This window comes from Toxorhynchites rutilus, chromosome 1 (genome assembly GCF_029784135.1).
Source record: "Toxorhynchites rutilus septentrionalis strain SRP chromosome 1, ASM2978413v1, whole genome shotgun sequence".
NCBI classification, from domain to species: Eukaryota; Metazoa; Arthropoda; class Insecta; order Diptera; family Culicidae; genus Toxorhynchites; species Toxorhynchites rutilus.
The window spans coordinates 129,432,086-129,450,724 of NC_073744.1; the positions used below are offsets into that span (position 1 = coordinate 129,432,086).

At 40.1% G+C, this 18,639-nt stretch overlaps 1 protein-coding gene across 2 annotated transcripts in view; it reads right to left on the reverse strand.

The window, feature by feature from the left end:
• LOC129764150 (gamma-aminobutyric acid receptor subunit alpha-6) overlaps window positions 1–18,639 on the reverse strand; it is a 71,335-nt gene that overhangs the window by 13,329 nt on the left and 39,367 nt on the right. For both annotated transcript variants that reach the window (XM_055762984.1, XM_055762975.1), the window contains exons 3-6: window positions 2,219–2,365; window positions 1,383–1,939; window positions 1,259–1,326; window positions 444–1,196 (exon numbers count right to left, since the gene is read on the reverse strand). In XM_055762984.1, coding sequence (XP_055618959.1) covers window positions 444–1,196; window positions 1,259–1,326; window positions 1,383–1,939; window positions 2,219–2,365 — 1,525 coding nt within the window. The remainder of the gene's footprint in view (window positions 1–443; window positions 1,197–1,258; window positions 1,327–1,382; window positions 1,940–2,218; window positions 2,366–18,639) is intronic.

The following is an 18,639-nucleotide window of genomic DNA, read 5'->3' on the forward strand; positions in this document are numbered from 1 at the left end:
GGCCCATTTGTAGACAATTCTTCTTGAATAGCGTTAACGTTCCCTGTTGAACTTTTGCCGTCTCAACGTATGTATTAACTAGCGACATTTATAAATGCTTAGTTGAGATTTCTTATGCCAAATAACACGCCTTGAATGTATTCCGAGGGGCAAGGTCTTAAATACGCGTGACTACAGTGCAAGTCGAGGGAAAATTTCTTTGACCAAAAAACCCCTCGGCCAGAACGGGAATTGAACCCGAACACCCGGCATGATAATGTGAGACGCTAACCACTCGTCCACGGGTGCACCTCATTTGTGAACAATAGAGATCTTATTTTAGTGTATTTAGTGTAAAATTTCGTCGGCCAAAGAAACGTTGACGTGACTCTCAAGTAGAGATACATTGTCGGCTTTATGTGTCTAAATGATAGAAAGCGAAAAAAAACTTCAAACTGACTCACCTTGGTAAAATAGTGCACCCCGGCGAATTCCAGCAGGGTTGCAATACAGTAGAAGAAACTCATCAGCAGGAACCAATCCAGGGCTGTGGCGTAGCGAACTTTCGGCAAATCTGTCCTTGAGTCAAGGCTTATCGTTGACAAAGTCAGCACGGTTGTTATACCCAATCCAACCCGATCACTGGTAGCCTCTCGATGAATCCAAAACGATACCCACGATAGGACGACAATCAGGATGCACGGGACGTACACCTGGATCAAAAAGTAGCCCGTATGACGCTGTAGGTTGAAGGAAACATGCAATACCGAGAATTCACCCTCTCGGCGAGCAAACGTGTAATTCTTCTGATGAAAACTGATCAGATCGAACTGACTGAGGGTCATTCCGGGCACGAAATTGACCGAGTCATCGTCCTTCCACTGGTAGAGCAGCTGCTGTCTGGAGTACGCATAGCTTCCCAACACGAGCGGGCACGATTGGCGGTCCATCGGAAAGCTCCGCAGCTGCATGAGGCACGATGCTTTAATGGTGAGGCGCATGGAGTACAGTATTTCGCCATCCTGACTCAGCCGGAGCAGCTTGTTTGGAACAGTGATTGTGTGCACATGGGAATGTTTCCCGTTGTAGAAGTAGGTGTCTGGACGCCAGATTCTTTCCAGCATTTTGATGCTGAGCGAAAGGCTCTTGATGGGACCGTGGAAGCTGAGGCGCTTATCGCGCCAATACTGGCGGAAGTAGCAGTCCATTGAATAGTCCTGGAGAAGACAAACATATATTTGAGAATTTCTTCCAAATGGATGGGTTGCCCATATTTTACCATATCCAGTTCCGATACCGGTCCCATACTGCGTATTAAAATGTTGGTTTTCACTATTGTTGGCACATCTGCAAAAAATATATAAATTAAATAGAGTTAAGGTTTCGAGTTAGTTAACGTTTACCCTGTCCGTGCGTAGGCATTTGCGAGTTCTCGTAGCTCTTCAGCAGATTCTCCAATATCTGGGTGATATTCTTGCTCAACATATCGTCAGCCGCACTTCGTTTTCTCACGGTTTTGTAATCGTTATACTCGGAGTGTCTCGAAGCATTCAACGACCCAATCGGTGGTCTGTTAATATGAGATTCTACTCGAAAAAGCTTATATTTATCCGCGATGAAATTGTCCCTAACTTCCTCTCCGTCAGGGCTGCGTTTCCGGGGTGCAGTGCTATAAATGTAGTAACGTTGGATGCTGCGATGGGGTTGGTGCTTCTCTTCTTCGTGTACTCCAGCCGGTGCCACCAACGACATCGATGATGACGACCTTAGGCTGCGCTCTTTGTTCATATCGAGCAAATCAGATTGGGCTGATGCAATACTTGATACTGAAACATGACGGAGCCGACGAAGTTCTATGGCTGGAGGTCGATTTACTCGTGAGTTACTCGCATCGTTATCGTCAATCTTCGAGTAGAAGGATGAATTGCGTTGCTTGCGGTTGTGGGGAGCGTTATTGCTTCTGGGGATAGAATATAAAGAAACATGAGTTGCGTGAGTGCTGGTCCATATTTTTGGTTGAACATGTACATTTGTCTGAATTGCTGATTCCTTGAATTATGAAAAATATTCTATACATCTTCCTACAACTCTGCAGGATTTGTTGATTTTATTTTGAGTTTAATTTTATTCAGATAATAAACATCTATCCCTGTTTTGCGATTGTTCAATTTGAATTAAACTAGAATTTAATTGATGATGGAAAAATTTATATCGTGCAAAAAATAAGCTTTCTACCTACCTCGGCAGGTAATAAAAATATTTGTGTTTTCGCAGATGACCTATCGAAATATTCGCCGCAATCAGCAATCCATTCTCCAGCGTGTTATGCTGCTGCACGTGTCCTGTTTTCACCGTGTAGCAGGATACTCCCTGACCGCCCAGTTTGCTGGAAAACAGGTGAAGGAAAACAGAATGATTAAGGAACAAAATCTATTACCCGTTTTATAATTGATTTGATAGATAATCCTTTATAAGAATTCCGCGCGGTTGATTTTATCCCATCATGTTGACGGCTCTTTCGTTCGTGAATATTTGAATTAAATCCCAGACTGTTTTGAAACTTTAACGGAACAAATTGAAAGAAGGAACTCCTAAACTAAAGAGCGAAGTAAACAGGCATACCTCCAGGCAACCGCGAAAAGCACATTCCAGGAACCAAACTATTACATTAGATCAACGATGTTCGAAAGTGAAAGACACAAAGCCCCTCATCAGAAGCTGTCCGAAATTAAGAGGGGATATATTTTGCATCCTCTTTCTGTCGTATCATACAAAATATTTGCGCCGGCTGAATATTTCTCTTTCAGGAGGTTGAATTCCCTCCCACCATTGGAGACACACAAAAATCCGAACCAGCTAATCCTTTCAGCAGTTCTTTCATGTTTGGTCATATCTTTGACTTCACAGGGTTTACAATGGCGAAGGTTTTCGGCATTAATGGCGAGAGTCCGGCTCCTTTTGTATTTTGCCAATGTTTGGAATGCCCTTTTACGGCGAACGCGCTGATCGAAAGATAAACGTCTTGGGATTCGTGAATTAGTCCCAAACGGAGAAGGTTCAATGAGCGGTTTATGTCGACCAGATTTTGTTTGTTTGCAACGGATCATAGAGAATGGTTCTTTTTGTTCTAATGATGCTAATTACTGCAATGGTTGTCCTGTTTGTATTTTGTGTGACAACTGGGTCGCTGGTGGGATTTGATCCGCCCCGTTTGATCTTGTTACTGGACTGATGGCAGGATGATTTACCGTCAATAATTTATTGGAATAATAATGTTGTAAACTAATTATCTCTTTTATTCAAAACAAATATTCTGACGTAGGACTACGTCAAACTGGATGATATGGGGGTGAAATGAGAATCAAAACACTGAACATGTAAGAAATGATGAAAGCTTTTGAACGCTCATAACTCGACCATTTCTTGACAGATCTACGAGATTTATTATAAATATTTCTACGCTTCTATCACAGTAAAGAAAACTATATATTTTAAAACCTATTTTTTTATTCGAACGCACAAAATCTCGCATTTTGATTGGTTCAATTCTTATTCCCCAAATTTTACCGTCTAAAAGGAGCATGTCAAGTAGTACCAAAGCTCAATTTGAATATATCCATACCATTGCGAAAACAACCGCAGCTACCATCAAGTATCATTCTATCTAGAGATGAACAGACAAAGAAGTGGCTTGATAAATATTCCCCCGTTGCGGTTATTCTTCAGTTTATGGTTTGGTATCGTGCTGAAAGGACATGAAAAGTTGTTAGTTTCGAAATGCATTCTCAGAATATGCACAGAGAAAACTGTACAGTACTGAGGTTGTATTGGCGTCCGGAAGTAAAGCGAAAGAGATATGTGAAGCTTGGATATCGCTTTCGCATGAATTTGGATTCTAGTGTAGGTTCGTTGAGCGAGCAAACCTTGCACTTCCGTCATAACGTCATAATAAATATAAACAACCCAAACCCAGGTTTATAATCAGCCAAGACAACGCAATAGTTGATAGAATAGTACCACAGGCGGTGTCACCTGACCCGAACAAGATATGGTTGGTTTAAGAGAGCTCCGCCACGATCTACTGTGAGATTTAAGCTTGAATCACCGGACAGAACGCACTCAGAAACAGTGGTGGTACCAGTATACATCTAAATATTAATGATACAAATAATGTACTAAAAGCTAAAAAATAATGAGGCAACTATCAGTTAGCAGTTATCACACCCCTTCCTTTAATCTAAGGCATGGATGAGACTAAAATAAAATCGTGGAGCATATGATGAATCTATTAACTATGGATAACGGAAATTCAACGAGCCCCACGATTTTATTTTTGTCTCATCAATGCCCTAGATTAAAGGAAGAGATATGCTAACTGCTAACTGCTACTTGCCTAATTATTTTTTAACTTTTAGTACATTATTTGTATCATTATTATTTTTTCTCACAATGAAACCGTTTAGCTTAGAAATCTTTTTTTACTTTTTTTATTTTCTAGTTTTTAAGTACATTATCTGTATTATCAATACATTGCTCAACAATGAAAACATTCCACTATTTTTGAAAATATTTTAATTTATACCTTTTTTTCGGAATGTTTTCATGATTCTATAAGTCAAATCTTTTCATTTGATACCGATAATGATGAGATTGCAAAAAAATATATAGTCGACCATTTCGTGCCGGCGACCTCCCTGAATTTATGTTGTTCATAATGTAGTTTGTTCTCCAAGTTAAGTCCATTCATTTGATACACATCTCCCAATTAACATTTTTTAAACTAATATGAAATCGTCCATTTTCTAGCGGGGGCCAAATTGGATTTTTCAAGATAATGGAATACACAGTGTTATAATGACAGCAGAGTTAAAGGTGTGTTCCATATTTCAGATAAATTAATCAAAAGGAACGGGGTAACATTTTTATGATTGTGGGACAATTCTACAGACATACAAACACCCATACAAACAGGTCAAGTTGAATGAAACCGTTTAAAAAAGTATTTGGCTATTTTGTTACAGCGGCCATCTTGGATTTGATTTTTTTCTATAATAAGCTGTGATCTTCTGGTCAAGCTCATTTATTTGATACCCATTTTGATGGGGTTTTGAGAAAACATATGATTCGCCATTTTGTGATGACGGCCATTTTGGATTTGCATTCTCCATTAAAAACTGAGTCCTGCTAGTCAGTCCCTTTCATTTGATATCCATATTGATGAAGGTTTCGAAAAAAATATGTATATATCGCCATTTCGTTATGGTGGCCATTTTTGATTTGCATTTTTCATGTATAACTGTGTTCTACATGTCAAGTCTTTTTATTTGATACCCATATTGATGGGGGTTTGAGAAAATATGTAATCCACCATTTTGTGGATTACATATTATAAATAACTGTGTTTTACTAGTCAAGCCCTTTCATTTGGTAACCATATTGATGGGATTTTGGAAAAAAACGGAAAATAATTATTAACGCTCAAAGAAGGAATCGATTCCTCCTCGGAAATACCCAGCGCAAATAGTACCCACTCCCCAAGCCCCAACGGTTCGAATCATCGCTGATCCGGGGCAGGATTGTTAGCACTTGAGAAGTAATGGATTCCTCCTGGGAATTACACAGTAAAAATAAGACCCCCTTCCCTAACAATTCCAACTTCCCAATAACAACGATCGATTGCAGCATTTCTTTGATATGTAATATAATATCCATTTCGATAATATCCACTACACCATATCATATCTTGTTCTTCACTATCATATCCATAGTCAATGGCACCCATCGGTATCGAATTATCATCAATATCACGATTTTCGCTAAATGCTTCTTTCAGTTCGGCCTGCAAAAGCTTTTCTGAACTCTAATCCATCAAATTTGGTGTCCCTGAACAGGGCCGTTGATTATATGCTAAGGTAATAGCACGTTCTCCTCGGATACGACGGGTCAGCTGGATGTACTTGGGCATGATGTGACGCGTTTTGCGTGGCTCAGCACACAAATTGTTATCTTTGAATAGGCCTCCTGCGGTGCCATAACGGCGGAACTTTCGAAGCGTAGGTCGATTTTGAAGTCCTTTGCAATTTCACGAACTTCGCTAAACGCTGGAAAGGTAGCTTGCGGATCAGCAATTCGGTCGGCTTCTGATAGCGGTGAATTTCACGCATAGCGACGGTTCCCGGTCAGTAGCGATGTGGCTTCTTCACACCTCCTGCGGCTGGTACGCTTTTTCGAGCTGCTTTCGTGGTGCCTTACCACCGATAGATTTACGATCTGTATGCTTGGTCTCAATGAAGCGAGTTCTCACGGTACAAGAGTAGAGGTAGCAATGGACGAAGGCAAAGGAAGCGTCATGTTTTATACCCTTCCGTTCGGTTCAACTGCAACTGAAGAGGAATGGAATTGGAAAAGAAGACCATAATGCATAGGCGTCTGAGTGCGATCGTCTTCATCTCACATCGCCGCATCAACTGAATGGATTTCCAGAGCGTATGTGAGTTTATATACGGTGTCAATAACCTGTTCTCTAAGCAATTGTAAAGGTATTGAAACAAGTTTTTGGTTCAATAATTAACAATCATATAACTCGTGGAACAGAAATGAAAGACGTAGTCCTACGTCAACAGATACACGTGTGTTTTCCCTGTTATAACCCGTTTCGGGTGAACCAAGTAGGCCGTGATTGAACGACCCTGAGAGGAACCACCGAGTCCATGCGGGCAGATAGGGCGTAACAGGCCTTTTTTACAACTGAAAACATTTTCGTATTCGGACAGGGACGGAATGCGGAACTTCACATTCCATCTGATCTACTATCAAACAGAAAGACTTCCTATGTCGTTCTTGCAATCCTTGCGGCTTTGAAAAGGAATCTCATTCAAAGTTGTCACCTATTGTCCTGCCTCAAAGATGATGATGGAGGAAAACGATATTGCACCCAGAATTGCAGGCTGGGTTTTGACGTAGGACTACGTCTAACCGGAAGATATAGGAGGTGAAATGGAAATCTAGGCACTGAACAAGTAGGAAAAATGCAAGATTTGGAACGCTTATAACTCGAGCATTTCTCAATAGATCGCAAAGGTTTTTGCATCAATTGATAGGAAATATATCTACGCATCTATCATAACGAATAACATTTCATTTTTCTTGAGATAAATAATTGAATAATTGTGAAATATCAAGCATTGTCAAAATGCACTATGTGCCCATTTTTGATTGGTCCATTTTGTGCTCCTCAAATCGAACCGACCAAAACGGGCAACCAGAGCAGCAGCGAAATAGAATGAAGCACGATTGGAAAGGAAAAAGAAAAAAATGAACGAAACATTGGTCGCAGTCTCACACATGCGTAATTCTCGAGCCAGCCAGACAGCTTAAAAATCCCCGCTCCGCTGCCGTAACGATCATTCTCATTCAAACCGTACACCACATCGGTTCGCATCACAACACATCAACAAACCAACCCAAGCAGGCATGTCTGGACATGGTAAAGGAGGAAAAGTGAAGGGAAAGGCAAAATCCCGCTCGAACCGTGTTGATCTGGAGTTCCCCGCAAAGGTAGCTAGGCCGAGCGCGTTAGTACCAGTGCACCAGTCCACCTAGCCAGCGTTATATAGTTTCGGCCGCCGAAGTGATAGAGTTGGCTGGTAAAGCAGCTCGCGACGATAAGAAAAACCGTATTCAGAACAGAATAAATCAAGACAACAACAGGCAGTTGCAGCGAGTGGCGAGTGGCAAACGCAATCGCAAAACGGCATCAGGTAGCAGAAGAAAAAAAGTTTGTTCTTTATACAAACTGCTTTGGTGACAAATCCAGAACAAGGCGGCATCGAGGGCGTTCGAAATGGTTTTTTTTAAAACCAAGATTTCCAAGTTTTCTAAATTGGAACCATTCCATAAAACAAGGCGCTTTTCAGGGCCATTAAACCTTCCAAAAAAGAGTTTAGGAAATACAGTTCAATGCTTTCTAAAACAATATCCAAAAAAATAATAAAACACAAATTGATTTTTTCATAATTTGTTTGCCAGGATATGATGAGTATGTGAATTTGGCAGTTGTTCTGAGCTTATTGATTTTCACCAATTCTTAAATTGCTTCTAGATTGAAAGTACAGTAATTTACACTTATCTCGACATTTAGCTAATTGGACGGACCTGTAATGCGACATATTTAGTTGGACATTTTTGTAAACATAGAGTCAAACCTTCCATGTGGTTGTGGTGTGGTGGTGTGGTGTGGTGTGTGTGGCCCCATGTGGTGGGGCCAAACTATGACCCCACATGGAAAGTTGACACTGTACCACTGCCATCGCAAATGTTCAATTGCAGGTTAAAATTACCTCCAATCCGATACTGAGTGGTGGTAATGCGACGTGCCATTGAATGTAATTTACTGTAAAATATGTCACAAGCTGGATGGGAAGAAATTTTCCAATTGTGAAAGCTGTGGCGAGTGGCAAATGCAATCGCTAAACAGAAAGGTTTAGCCGAACAAGATGGGGGTCATTCGGGATCAACCGTCGTCGCGTTAAGAAGTATCTTTCGGTACCTAGTAAAGTGTTGAAAATACTGTCTAAGTGGTGAAAATACTGCCTTTCTCAAGGCATTTTGCCCTTTTCCAGTTCAGTGTGCTTTTAATATGAAAACTTCGTCGGATGTAAACCAGAGTTCAGTGGATCACAAATCTAAAAGGAAAAAACGTGGTCATTCAGCAGATGGCATGGAAAATCAGCTTCTTAACAGGAACCCGTTCTCATCACTGTCGGACTGTATGCAAACAGAGCCAGATGGCCCAGCAGAAGTTCAACCGAAAAAATCAACTCATAAGAAGAAACAACCTCCACTGGTTGTTAAAAATGTGGAAATAAAAACCCTCGTCGAATCAATTCCAAAATGTGGTGTGAATCCGATGTTTAAAATCACTCGGTTCGGAACAAAAATTATTTGCGACTCAGCTGAGGAATTCAACAAAGTGGAAAAATATATACAGAAATGCGAGTATGAATACTACACACACGACAAACCTGGAGAAAGACCCTATCGAGTTGTTCTTCGTGGTCTTCCATTGGTCGACCCTAAGGAGCTTCAATCACTGTTACAAAGCGAATGCAAACTTGAATGCAATGCCGTACACATCATCAAACGAAAACTCGAGTCTGTGAATCAAGATGATGCAATATATCTTGTTCAATTCCAAAAAGGGTACACTACCCTTAAGAAGCTGCTTGAGGTCAAATATGTTGCGAATTTCTTTATCCGTTGGCAGGCCTATCGTAATAAGCGTGCTGACGTAACTCAGTGTATGAATTGCCTGTACCACGGTCATGGAACTCGGAACTGCCACCTGAAGGGCAGGTGTAACAATTGTGGAGCTGCTCATGCTACGGAAAGCTGTCCAACGAAAACTGAACCAGCCAAAAGATGTGCAAATTGTGCAGGGTCACATCCAGCAACAGATCGTAGTTGTCCTAAACGCGCCGACTATATACGTATCCGGCAACAAACAACACATTCAAATCGAACAAGTAGAACATCAACCAAAAGACCACCTGTGCCAGAATTCAATGAAAAAGAGTTTCCTCCTATGCCAAACTCTGTGGAACCAATACGACCTTCAAATTCAGTAAGCTCTCAGATTCCAAGCTACGTCGGAAGCTACTCTCGTTGTCTTGATCCTCGCATCAGAGCTAAAATGCAAGAACAAGCTGTAAATCCCAGCCCAACGGAAAGCGATCAAGCCTTATACAGTTCCTCTGAATTGTGGGCAATTTTCAACGAGCTCTGTGAACGTATAAAACTGTGCAAAACTCGCGTGGACCAAATGCAGGTTCTTAGCGATATGATGTTCAGATATGGGGTCAATTGAGCCCCGCAAAATCAGAATTGCAAATTGGAACGCTCGCTCTGTTCGACCGAAGAAGATTGAATTGTGCAACTTTTTGACCCAACAAAATATCGACGTGGGCATTATAACAGAAACCCGGCTAAACCCTTCTATTAATTTCTCGCTTCCAAATTACATTATAACCCGGCTAGATCGTTCCAATCAAAGTGGTGGCGGTGTGGCAATCATAATCAGGCGTGGCATCAAGTTCGAAATAATTTCTCATCCAAAGACAAAAATCATCGAGGCAGTAGGCGTGAAAATCCATAGTTTTCGTGGTCACATTACGTTTTTTGCTGTTTATACACCAAGACAGTGCGTAAATAGAAACGGTTCGTCAAATATCTTTGTAGAGGACTTGGAGAAACTTACTAATAATAGATCAAGGTTCGTGATTGCAGGCGATCTTAACGCTCGTCATGGCTTGTGGCTGAATCAAATTTGTAATAAAAATGGCAAACTATTAGCCGATCATCTCTGTTCTGGAACCTGTTCCATCCACTTCTCGGATGAACCAACATTTTTATCACCATCGGGATCAACTTCCACGATAGATTTGTTTCTGTCAGATTTGCCATTATCGAAACCGATTACACACTATGGGTTAAGTTCCGATCACTATCCGGTGGTGTGCGAATTGGAATGCTCTCCAACTTCAGTTCCAGCTATGAAGCGAAGAGATTATCATGGAATTGATTGGGTGACCTTCAACCGAATAGTTGATACACATCTTCCTGATGATCCGATACTATCAAGTACAGAAGCGATCGAAAACCACTTGGGCATTTTTGAACATGCAATCCACGTTGCAGAGGACACTTGCGTCCAATGGGTACCTGTTAGAGAGACATACATCGCAATCGATTCATATACAAAACGTCTAATTCAGCAGAGAACGTACGAAGACAGTTTCAACGAACGGGTTGCCTAATCAAGAAACAAGAAACCCGCTTTCTCAGTCATCTCATTGCTGATCGGATGGGGTATATTAGAAACCAGAAGTTTGCTAGTGAGATAGAGCGTCTAGGAATACATTCAAACCCTTTTTGGAAATTAATGAAAATACTAAAACGGAAACCGAAATCTTTACCTCCACTAAAGGATGATTTAGGTGGAATACTGGTATCACCGTCGGAGAAGGCGAATGCTATCGCGAAAAAATTAGTTGAGACCCATAACCTAGGAGGAAACATCGTAAGTTCAAACGAAGCTGCAGTTGAACAATCAATTATACAACTAAACATGCGAAATGAAAACCCAGTTGCTGTTAATGTAACGGCAGCCGACGTTAACATGGCTGTGAAACTCGGGAAGAATATGAAGGCCCCGGGAACCGATGCTATTTTCAACTTAGTACTGAAAAAATTAAATAACAGAACCTACAACTTCTTGGCCGCTATCTTCACCAGGTGTTTCCAATTGGAATATTTTCCTACCAGATGGAAAACAGGTAAAGTCATTCCGATACACAAACCAGGGAAAGATCCTACGCTTCCAGCGAGTTACAGGCCAATCACGCTTCTGTCTGCGGTGAGCAAAATTTTTGAACATATAATCCTCCAGCGGCTGATGATACATATCGATCAACAACAAATCATTATTCCGGAGCAGTTTGGATTTCGCAAACGTCATTCCACAGTACACCAATTGGTTCGTGTGGAAAAAATCATCAAGAGGAACAAGGCTTTATCTAACAACTGTGCTATGGTGCTACTAGACGTGGAGAAGGCCTTCGATAACGTTTGGCACGATGGCCTAATCCATAAATTAGTAGGAGCAAATTTCCCACTGTACCTAGTAAAAATGGTGCGTAGTTATTTGAAGACGAGAAAATTTCGTGTGCATATTACTGGTTCCTGCTCTGAACTATGTGATATTTCTGCGGGTGTACCTCAAGGCAGTCTTTTGGGCCCCTTTCTATATGTGGTATACACCTCCGACGTTCCCCAACTACCAGCTGGTTGCAGTCTTGCATTATACGCAGATGACAGCGCCATCATTGCGAATGGCAGGATACCAGTACATTATAGATCAAGACTTCAACGAGGAGTAACGAGTTATGTGGAACCTTCATAGTTGGAAGATTAAAGTAAATGAGGGAAAAAGTCAAGCTATTCTATTTAAGCATCGCCCTTCGCCGAAGTTATCCCCTCCACCAAACTGCTACATCAGTGTAAACGGCAGCCGCGTGAATTGGACCAACGAAGTAAAGTACCTCGGAGTTATTATGGACGATAAATTACTGTACCGTGCACACACGGATGAAATCAGGCGTAAATGTATTGGTCTATTGCAGTCCCTATACCCAGTGATAAATCGAAGATCCAAGCTTCATTTGGAAAATAAATTAGCAGTATTCAAAATGATTATTGCTCCTGTTGTTAATTACGCCATGCCGGTATGGGGTTCCTGTGCTGAGATGCACAAGAAAAAACTGCAAATAGTGCAGAACAAACTCTTGAGGATGATCCTTGATGCACCACCTCGAACTAGAATTAGAGACCTGCATAGTATTTCCGGGTGCAAAACCATTCAGCAACGTATAGACGAGTCCTACGAGTGGTTAACAGCGAGCGCTGCATCGTCTGAACATCGTCTCATTCGTGAGCTAACAAATTAGGAAATTATGAAAATTTAGGTTAAGTAGGTTATAAAATTAAAATCAATATATGATGAAGATTCATCAAATCTAAAAATAAATTTACAAAACAAAAATTTAAAAAACAAACATAATAATAAAAAAAAAAAAGGTTGAAAAATTGAAAATTGTATCCCTTGAAAATGAAAACATATGTATAACACTATAGAACTGAATAAAATTATAATTAATCTGTAAAAAAAAAAAAAAGAACAAGATGGGGATATCGAGTGATAACAAAACAATAAACTCTTTAGATTGAAGATAATTTTGTGATCCTGAAAAGGACCCTTTTTAGCCTGCATGTGAATCCAACGAGCGAACAAATCGTAATGAATGTATTTTTTTTGCCATCGCTCCCTTTTAACGCTCATTCGTTCGTCTCGTTGGACTCGCCCCTCTGGCTGAGTCTGCCGTTTTGGTTCTATCCTGTGAGTGTGTACCGCTAGAGTATAAAACTCGCGGACCCCAAAAAAATATCTTATTTTCTTTCAAACCGTAAACCCGTGTGGTTGTACGGCATCGGCATCGTGGACGTAACAAAGGAGGGCAAGTTAAGGGAAAGGCAAAGTCTCACTCGAACCGTGCAGGTCTCCAGTTCCCTGTTGGTCGCATTCACTGATTGCTCCGCAAGGATAACTAGGCCGAACGAATTGGTGCCGGAGCACCAGTATACCTAACAGCGATTATAGAGTTTTGGCCGTCGGAGTGCTCGAGTTGGCTTGCAAAGCTGCTCACGACAATCAGAAACCCCGCATCAAGAACAGAGCAGCTTCGGTTCGGCGCTCATCAAGGCAACAATTAGTTTCAGTGAGTGGCAAAGTATTTCTCCGGCACCATCGCATTAAATGTAATTTACTGAACAATATGTCACAAGCTGGATGGGAAGAAATTTTCCAACTGTGAAAGCTGTGGCGAGTGGCAAACGTAATAGCTAAACAGGAAGGTTTAACCGAACAAGATGGGAATATCGAGTGATAACAAAAACACAACACCAAAGGTTCTTTTCAGAACCATCAACATATTCATAAAGAGTAAACAGGAAACTAATCCATTTTTCAGGTAGATAGGTAGGTATTCACGTAGGAGAATGAAATAAAACAATATATTTAAAATATATATTTAACAAAAGCTGTCCCCTTTGTACGGTCACTCCGGTTATGTCCCCGACATTACCCACCGTCTTTTTTCTTCTTGAAGAATGGCGATTGAAGCATGTCGTCTCGTTGAATCGAGCCTCTGCGGTTCACCAAGTTGACCAAGCGGGTTGCAAGAGGATGAAATGCTGGGAGAATAACTATGGTAACTATTTCCTGGACCACGGGGTTCTACACCGGCATCATTGAGACGGAGAACTACATCCATACCTCGCTATACGGCCGCTCTTTTTACAGCATTTCGCTATAACGGTTCTCTTCAATTCAGGCACGTTTTCGATTTATGTTCCGTTATAACGGTAAAAAAAATTGAGGATTGATTCAAGATCACTTTTGTGCAGGAGTGAAAAAATATTTGCGAGACAATAACTCAAGCAACAACAAAAAAATAGGTATAACATATATTCCATGTAACATGAAGTTGTTTCTTTTTTTTATCCCTTTTGTTTATTTTAGGCTCATTAGCATTTTAGCTGTAACAGAGCCGAATTTTAATAGTGTACATGTCACATATCTATCATATCTATAATTAGCACATTACACAGTTGCCATTTTTCGGCGTTAGAGTATTCCCTTCTATACCATTGCAAATGGTACACATTTACACAGTAGCCATTTAGGCGTAAGAGTTTTCTATCTGTTCTTCCATTATCCAGTTAAGACTGGACAGCGGAGACAGTCGTTGATCCATTGTTGAGTTATTTATAGAACAGCAGCCCGATGTTTCTTGCAGAGCAGAGCAGTTGTATGGATGAATCGATCTTATTTCGACCGTGGATCGATCTCCATCGCTGATGATTGTTGCGTGAACGTAGTTATTCTGTAACAACACAAAGATGGGCAATGGGGGCCCTGAGTTTTGAACTCACGATCGATCGCTTACTAAGCGAACGCGCAACCAATGTGGCTACGGAGACCCCCTTGAAGTTGTTTCATTTTTGTTTATAGATTATTGTTGGTTTTTATGTATGTATGTTGTACGTATTGTATGTATTTTTGATTCGAATGAAATTTTAATTTTTTAGTTTTTTAAATTTTAATTAATTTAATTTTCGATTCAAATGAAATAAAAATAAAAAGACAAAATGCATTTTAAATGATAAACCATGTTACATATTCAACAAATTTGGAACCAATCTGACCGTATTTGTATTAGAATAATTGATTCCTTATACGGCTTTTCGCTTTGCCGCCAAATTTCGTGGTCGTATCTAGGCCGTAAAGCGAGGTATGGGTGTACTGGTAATACAAGGATCGATGCGAAAATCGGTTATCCGACAAATCCACGAGTAGGGACAAGTTGAGGCTAAGTCGAAAAGGATTGTTAAAAGTTGTATCCCTTGCGTTTTAGTAAGATGAAATTCTGGAAAGAAGGGAAGGTCTCCGTCATTCAATCCTTAAAGATGCGTTGACCATCTTGACCATCTTGGTTCATTAGTAGTATCCAAAAAGGAGTACCGCTACCTGTTGGCAGTCATGGATGCAGTAATTAAAGCGATAATGCAGGAACGGGCGGAGCTCATGGAGCTTCTCTCCTGCATATTTTTCAGTTGCTCTACACCCCTAGCAATGAATGCAGCTGGCAAGCTGCTAGAATACTCCGTAAGGAAGTCCAGCACATCCTGCCTAGATCCGAATTCTCTATTCATCATACGAATGTGCATACATCTGTAGAAGTGAGAGTTGGGTAAGGTCGGACGGGTACGGAGGAGAGAATCCTGAAAATTTAATTCTTGAGCCTTCGCTAATGTCTCCTCAACATGGAATCTACGAGGAATAAATGACTTATCAAAATTTGACAATATTAAGCTGTTTCTTGACCAATGTAATGTGTCCATAGATGTAATTGTAATTGGTGAGACATGGCTCAAAGCTGAATACTGTTCGATTTATAACATTGTTGGGTATACAGCTGTATTTTCGTGTCGAGAAGTCTCTGCTGGTGGGTTGGCTGTTTTTGTGAACAATTCAATAAGAAATAGAATTATTGACAATCAGACTGTGAATGGATTTCATTTTATACACATCGAGCTGTCTATAAATGGTCAGTTATTTGAAATACTAAGTGTATACCGTCCTCCTTCTTTTGACTTCAACAAATTTCATGACATTTTAGAAAATAAACTAAGTGCCTCAAAGTCTAGACCCCTATTCGTTGTTGGTGATATCAATGTTCCTGTGAATCTGTCACATAATAACATTGTGTTACGGTACACTAGCCTCCTACAATCACTGGGATTCGTGTGTTCGAATACCTATGTAACACGTACAGTAAGCAATAATATTTTAGACCATGTTGTATGTAGATTTGACGATGTGCCATATCTTCGTAACGACACGGTTTTTTCAGACTTGAGTGATCATTCGTTGATAATCTCCTCATTAAAATTATATGGATGTAAAGAAAATACTAAATTGACTAAGACTATTGTAGATCGCAGAAGTCTTAACGCCTGCTTTAAAGATTTCCTGAACACGGTTGTTTGCGGAGAGAGCGTCGAGTTGTGTTTGAGTAATCTTACGTCAACGTACAACTCAATGTTGTCTCAATGCTCCAAAACTATTTCTGTGGAGATAAAAACCAAAGGAAAAAACTGTCCTTGGATGTCTTTTGACCTTTGGAAATTGATAAAAATGAAAAACAAAATTCTGAAGAAGGTTAAGACTCGACCAAATGACTCGCACTTGAAAGAGATGTTAATACACATAACAAGCAAAGTTCTCTCTGAAAAACGTAAATGTAAAAGAGTATATTTCCAACAAGTGTTGAACTACTCAAGTCAAGCCAAAATGTGGAAAACAATTAATTGTTTACTTGGACGCTCTACCCAGAAATCAGAAATTACACTAACCCACAACGGTGCGAAAATTTCTAACGATGAGGAAGTGTGCGAAATTTTCAATAACTATTTCTCGAAAATTGGGCAGGAATTATCGAACAAAATTCCCAGAAATAACGACCACTCACCGCTTACTCATTCTCGATATGTCCAAAACTCGATCTTTCTGCACCCATCAACACCAAATGAAGTTTTAAGAATAATAAATGAACTGAACAGTAAAAAAACTTGCGGCCCTGATAACGTCCCGGCACAATTAATTAAAGAGAACTCGTCAGCTTTCGCTAGAATCTGCTCAGACATGTTCAACAGAATACTAACCACAGGTAGTTATCCTAAGTGCCTCAAAGTAGCTAGAGTAGTGCCAGTCTTCAAATCTGGTGAAGCCTCGAATCCATGCAATTATCGACCAATTTCAACGCTTTCTGTATTCAACAAGATTTTTGAAAGAATGCTTGTGAACAGATTATGCGAATTCTTCGACATAAATAAAGTCTTCTACAAGTTTCAATACGGTTTCAGGCGAGGTTGTAGTACGACAACAGCAGTCACTGAGCTTGTAGATGAAATTATTAATGGAATTGATCGAAAAATGATGGTTGGTGCACTCTTCCTAGACCTTAAAAAGGCTTTTGACACTATCGATCATAGTATATTATTGAAAAAACTGAACACGTACGGAATCCGAGGAATAGCCAATGATATAGTGCGAAGTTATTTAACTGATAGGCAACAATATGTAGCAGTAAATAATGCCAAAAGCACATTGTGTTCTATAAATATTGGGGTACCTCAAGGCAGCAATATTGGACCTCTGTTATTTTTGTTGTATGTGAACGATATTGGCAATCTACCTTTAAAAGGAACTGCAAAACTGTTTGCTGATGATACAGCTCTATTTTACCCAAGTCCCGACTCGGGAACTATAGTGTCACATATCGAGTATGATCTGGTTCTTCTTGGGGATTACTTTCAGTCCAATCTACTGTCACTCAACCTGACGAAGACTAAATACATGTTCTTCCATTCTCCTAGGAAGGAAATAACGATAGGTGCTGATCCATATATTTTAAATGTACCTATTAAAAAGGTGCATAGCCTCAAATACCTGGGTGTCATTTTAGACTCAACCTTGTCGTGGAGCTTCCATGTAAATTTCGTCGTAAAAAAACTCGCATCCCTTTGTGGTATCTTGAAGAGAGTATCACCTTTCCTGCCTCACAAAGCTCTGATTAACTTCTATTTTGCATGCATCCATTCTCAACTCCAATACGGGCTACTGGTTTGGGGCTATGCATGCAAAACAAGACTTAAAAAAATACAAACATTGCAGAACAGGTGTCTTAAAATAATTTATAGGCTACCGAGTTTGTACTCAACTCTAGACCTGTATCAAAATGAGACTCACAGTATCTTGCCTCTTATTGGATTGCGGGAGCTTCAGTCTTTGAAACTTATACATAACATATTACACAATAACAACATACACCATAACATGACAATCCCCACCGCGAGTCATCATTACGTTACACGACAAGCACAACACTTATTACGAACTCGAGCAACATCTAGCATTGGTCAACAGCGTTTTCTTTTTAATGGACCGTCGCTATTCAACAGTTTACCTTCGCATATCAGGTCGATAACCAGTATAGACTTGTTCAGGGCAAAGCTGCGATTGCTCCTGAAGACGAAAATTAACTCTTTTTTAATATAGATATTTCAATTTTTTATGTAGACAGACTGACAGACAGACATAATTGTAGACATACAGTAGTCTGATCTTAATAATTAGTTTAATTGTGCACTCTTTTTGGATCCCTTAAAAGAATATCACTTCACTGGGATCCAACAGGTACTAATTGTTATGTGTTGTACTCTTACCTCTAAGTGTTGTAGCGTCCTGTGAAACAAAAAAAAGGAGACCAACTCTAGGAAGCTCGAGTATGAGTTTCTTAGAGATGGGGGTGAGAGGAGGGAAAAAAAAAAAAAACATGATAAGTTGAATAATGGTCGAACGATAGCGTTGAATACTCAATAAGACAATATGCTGAACTGTACGTTGTACAAAAACAGGAATTGGGTTATATCTATAATATAAACGCAAGGGTGACGTAGGACTATCGTCGATTTAGTGAGCAT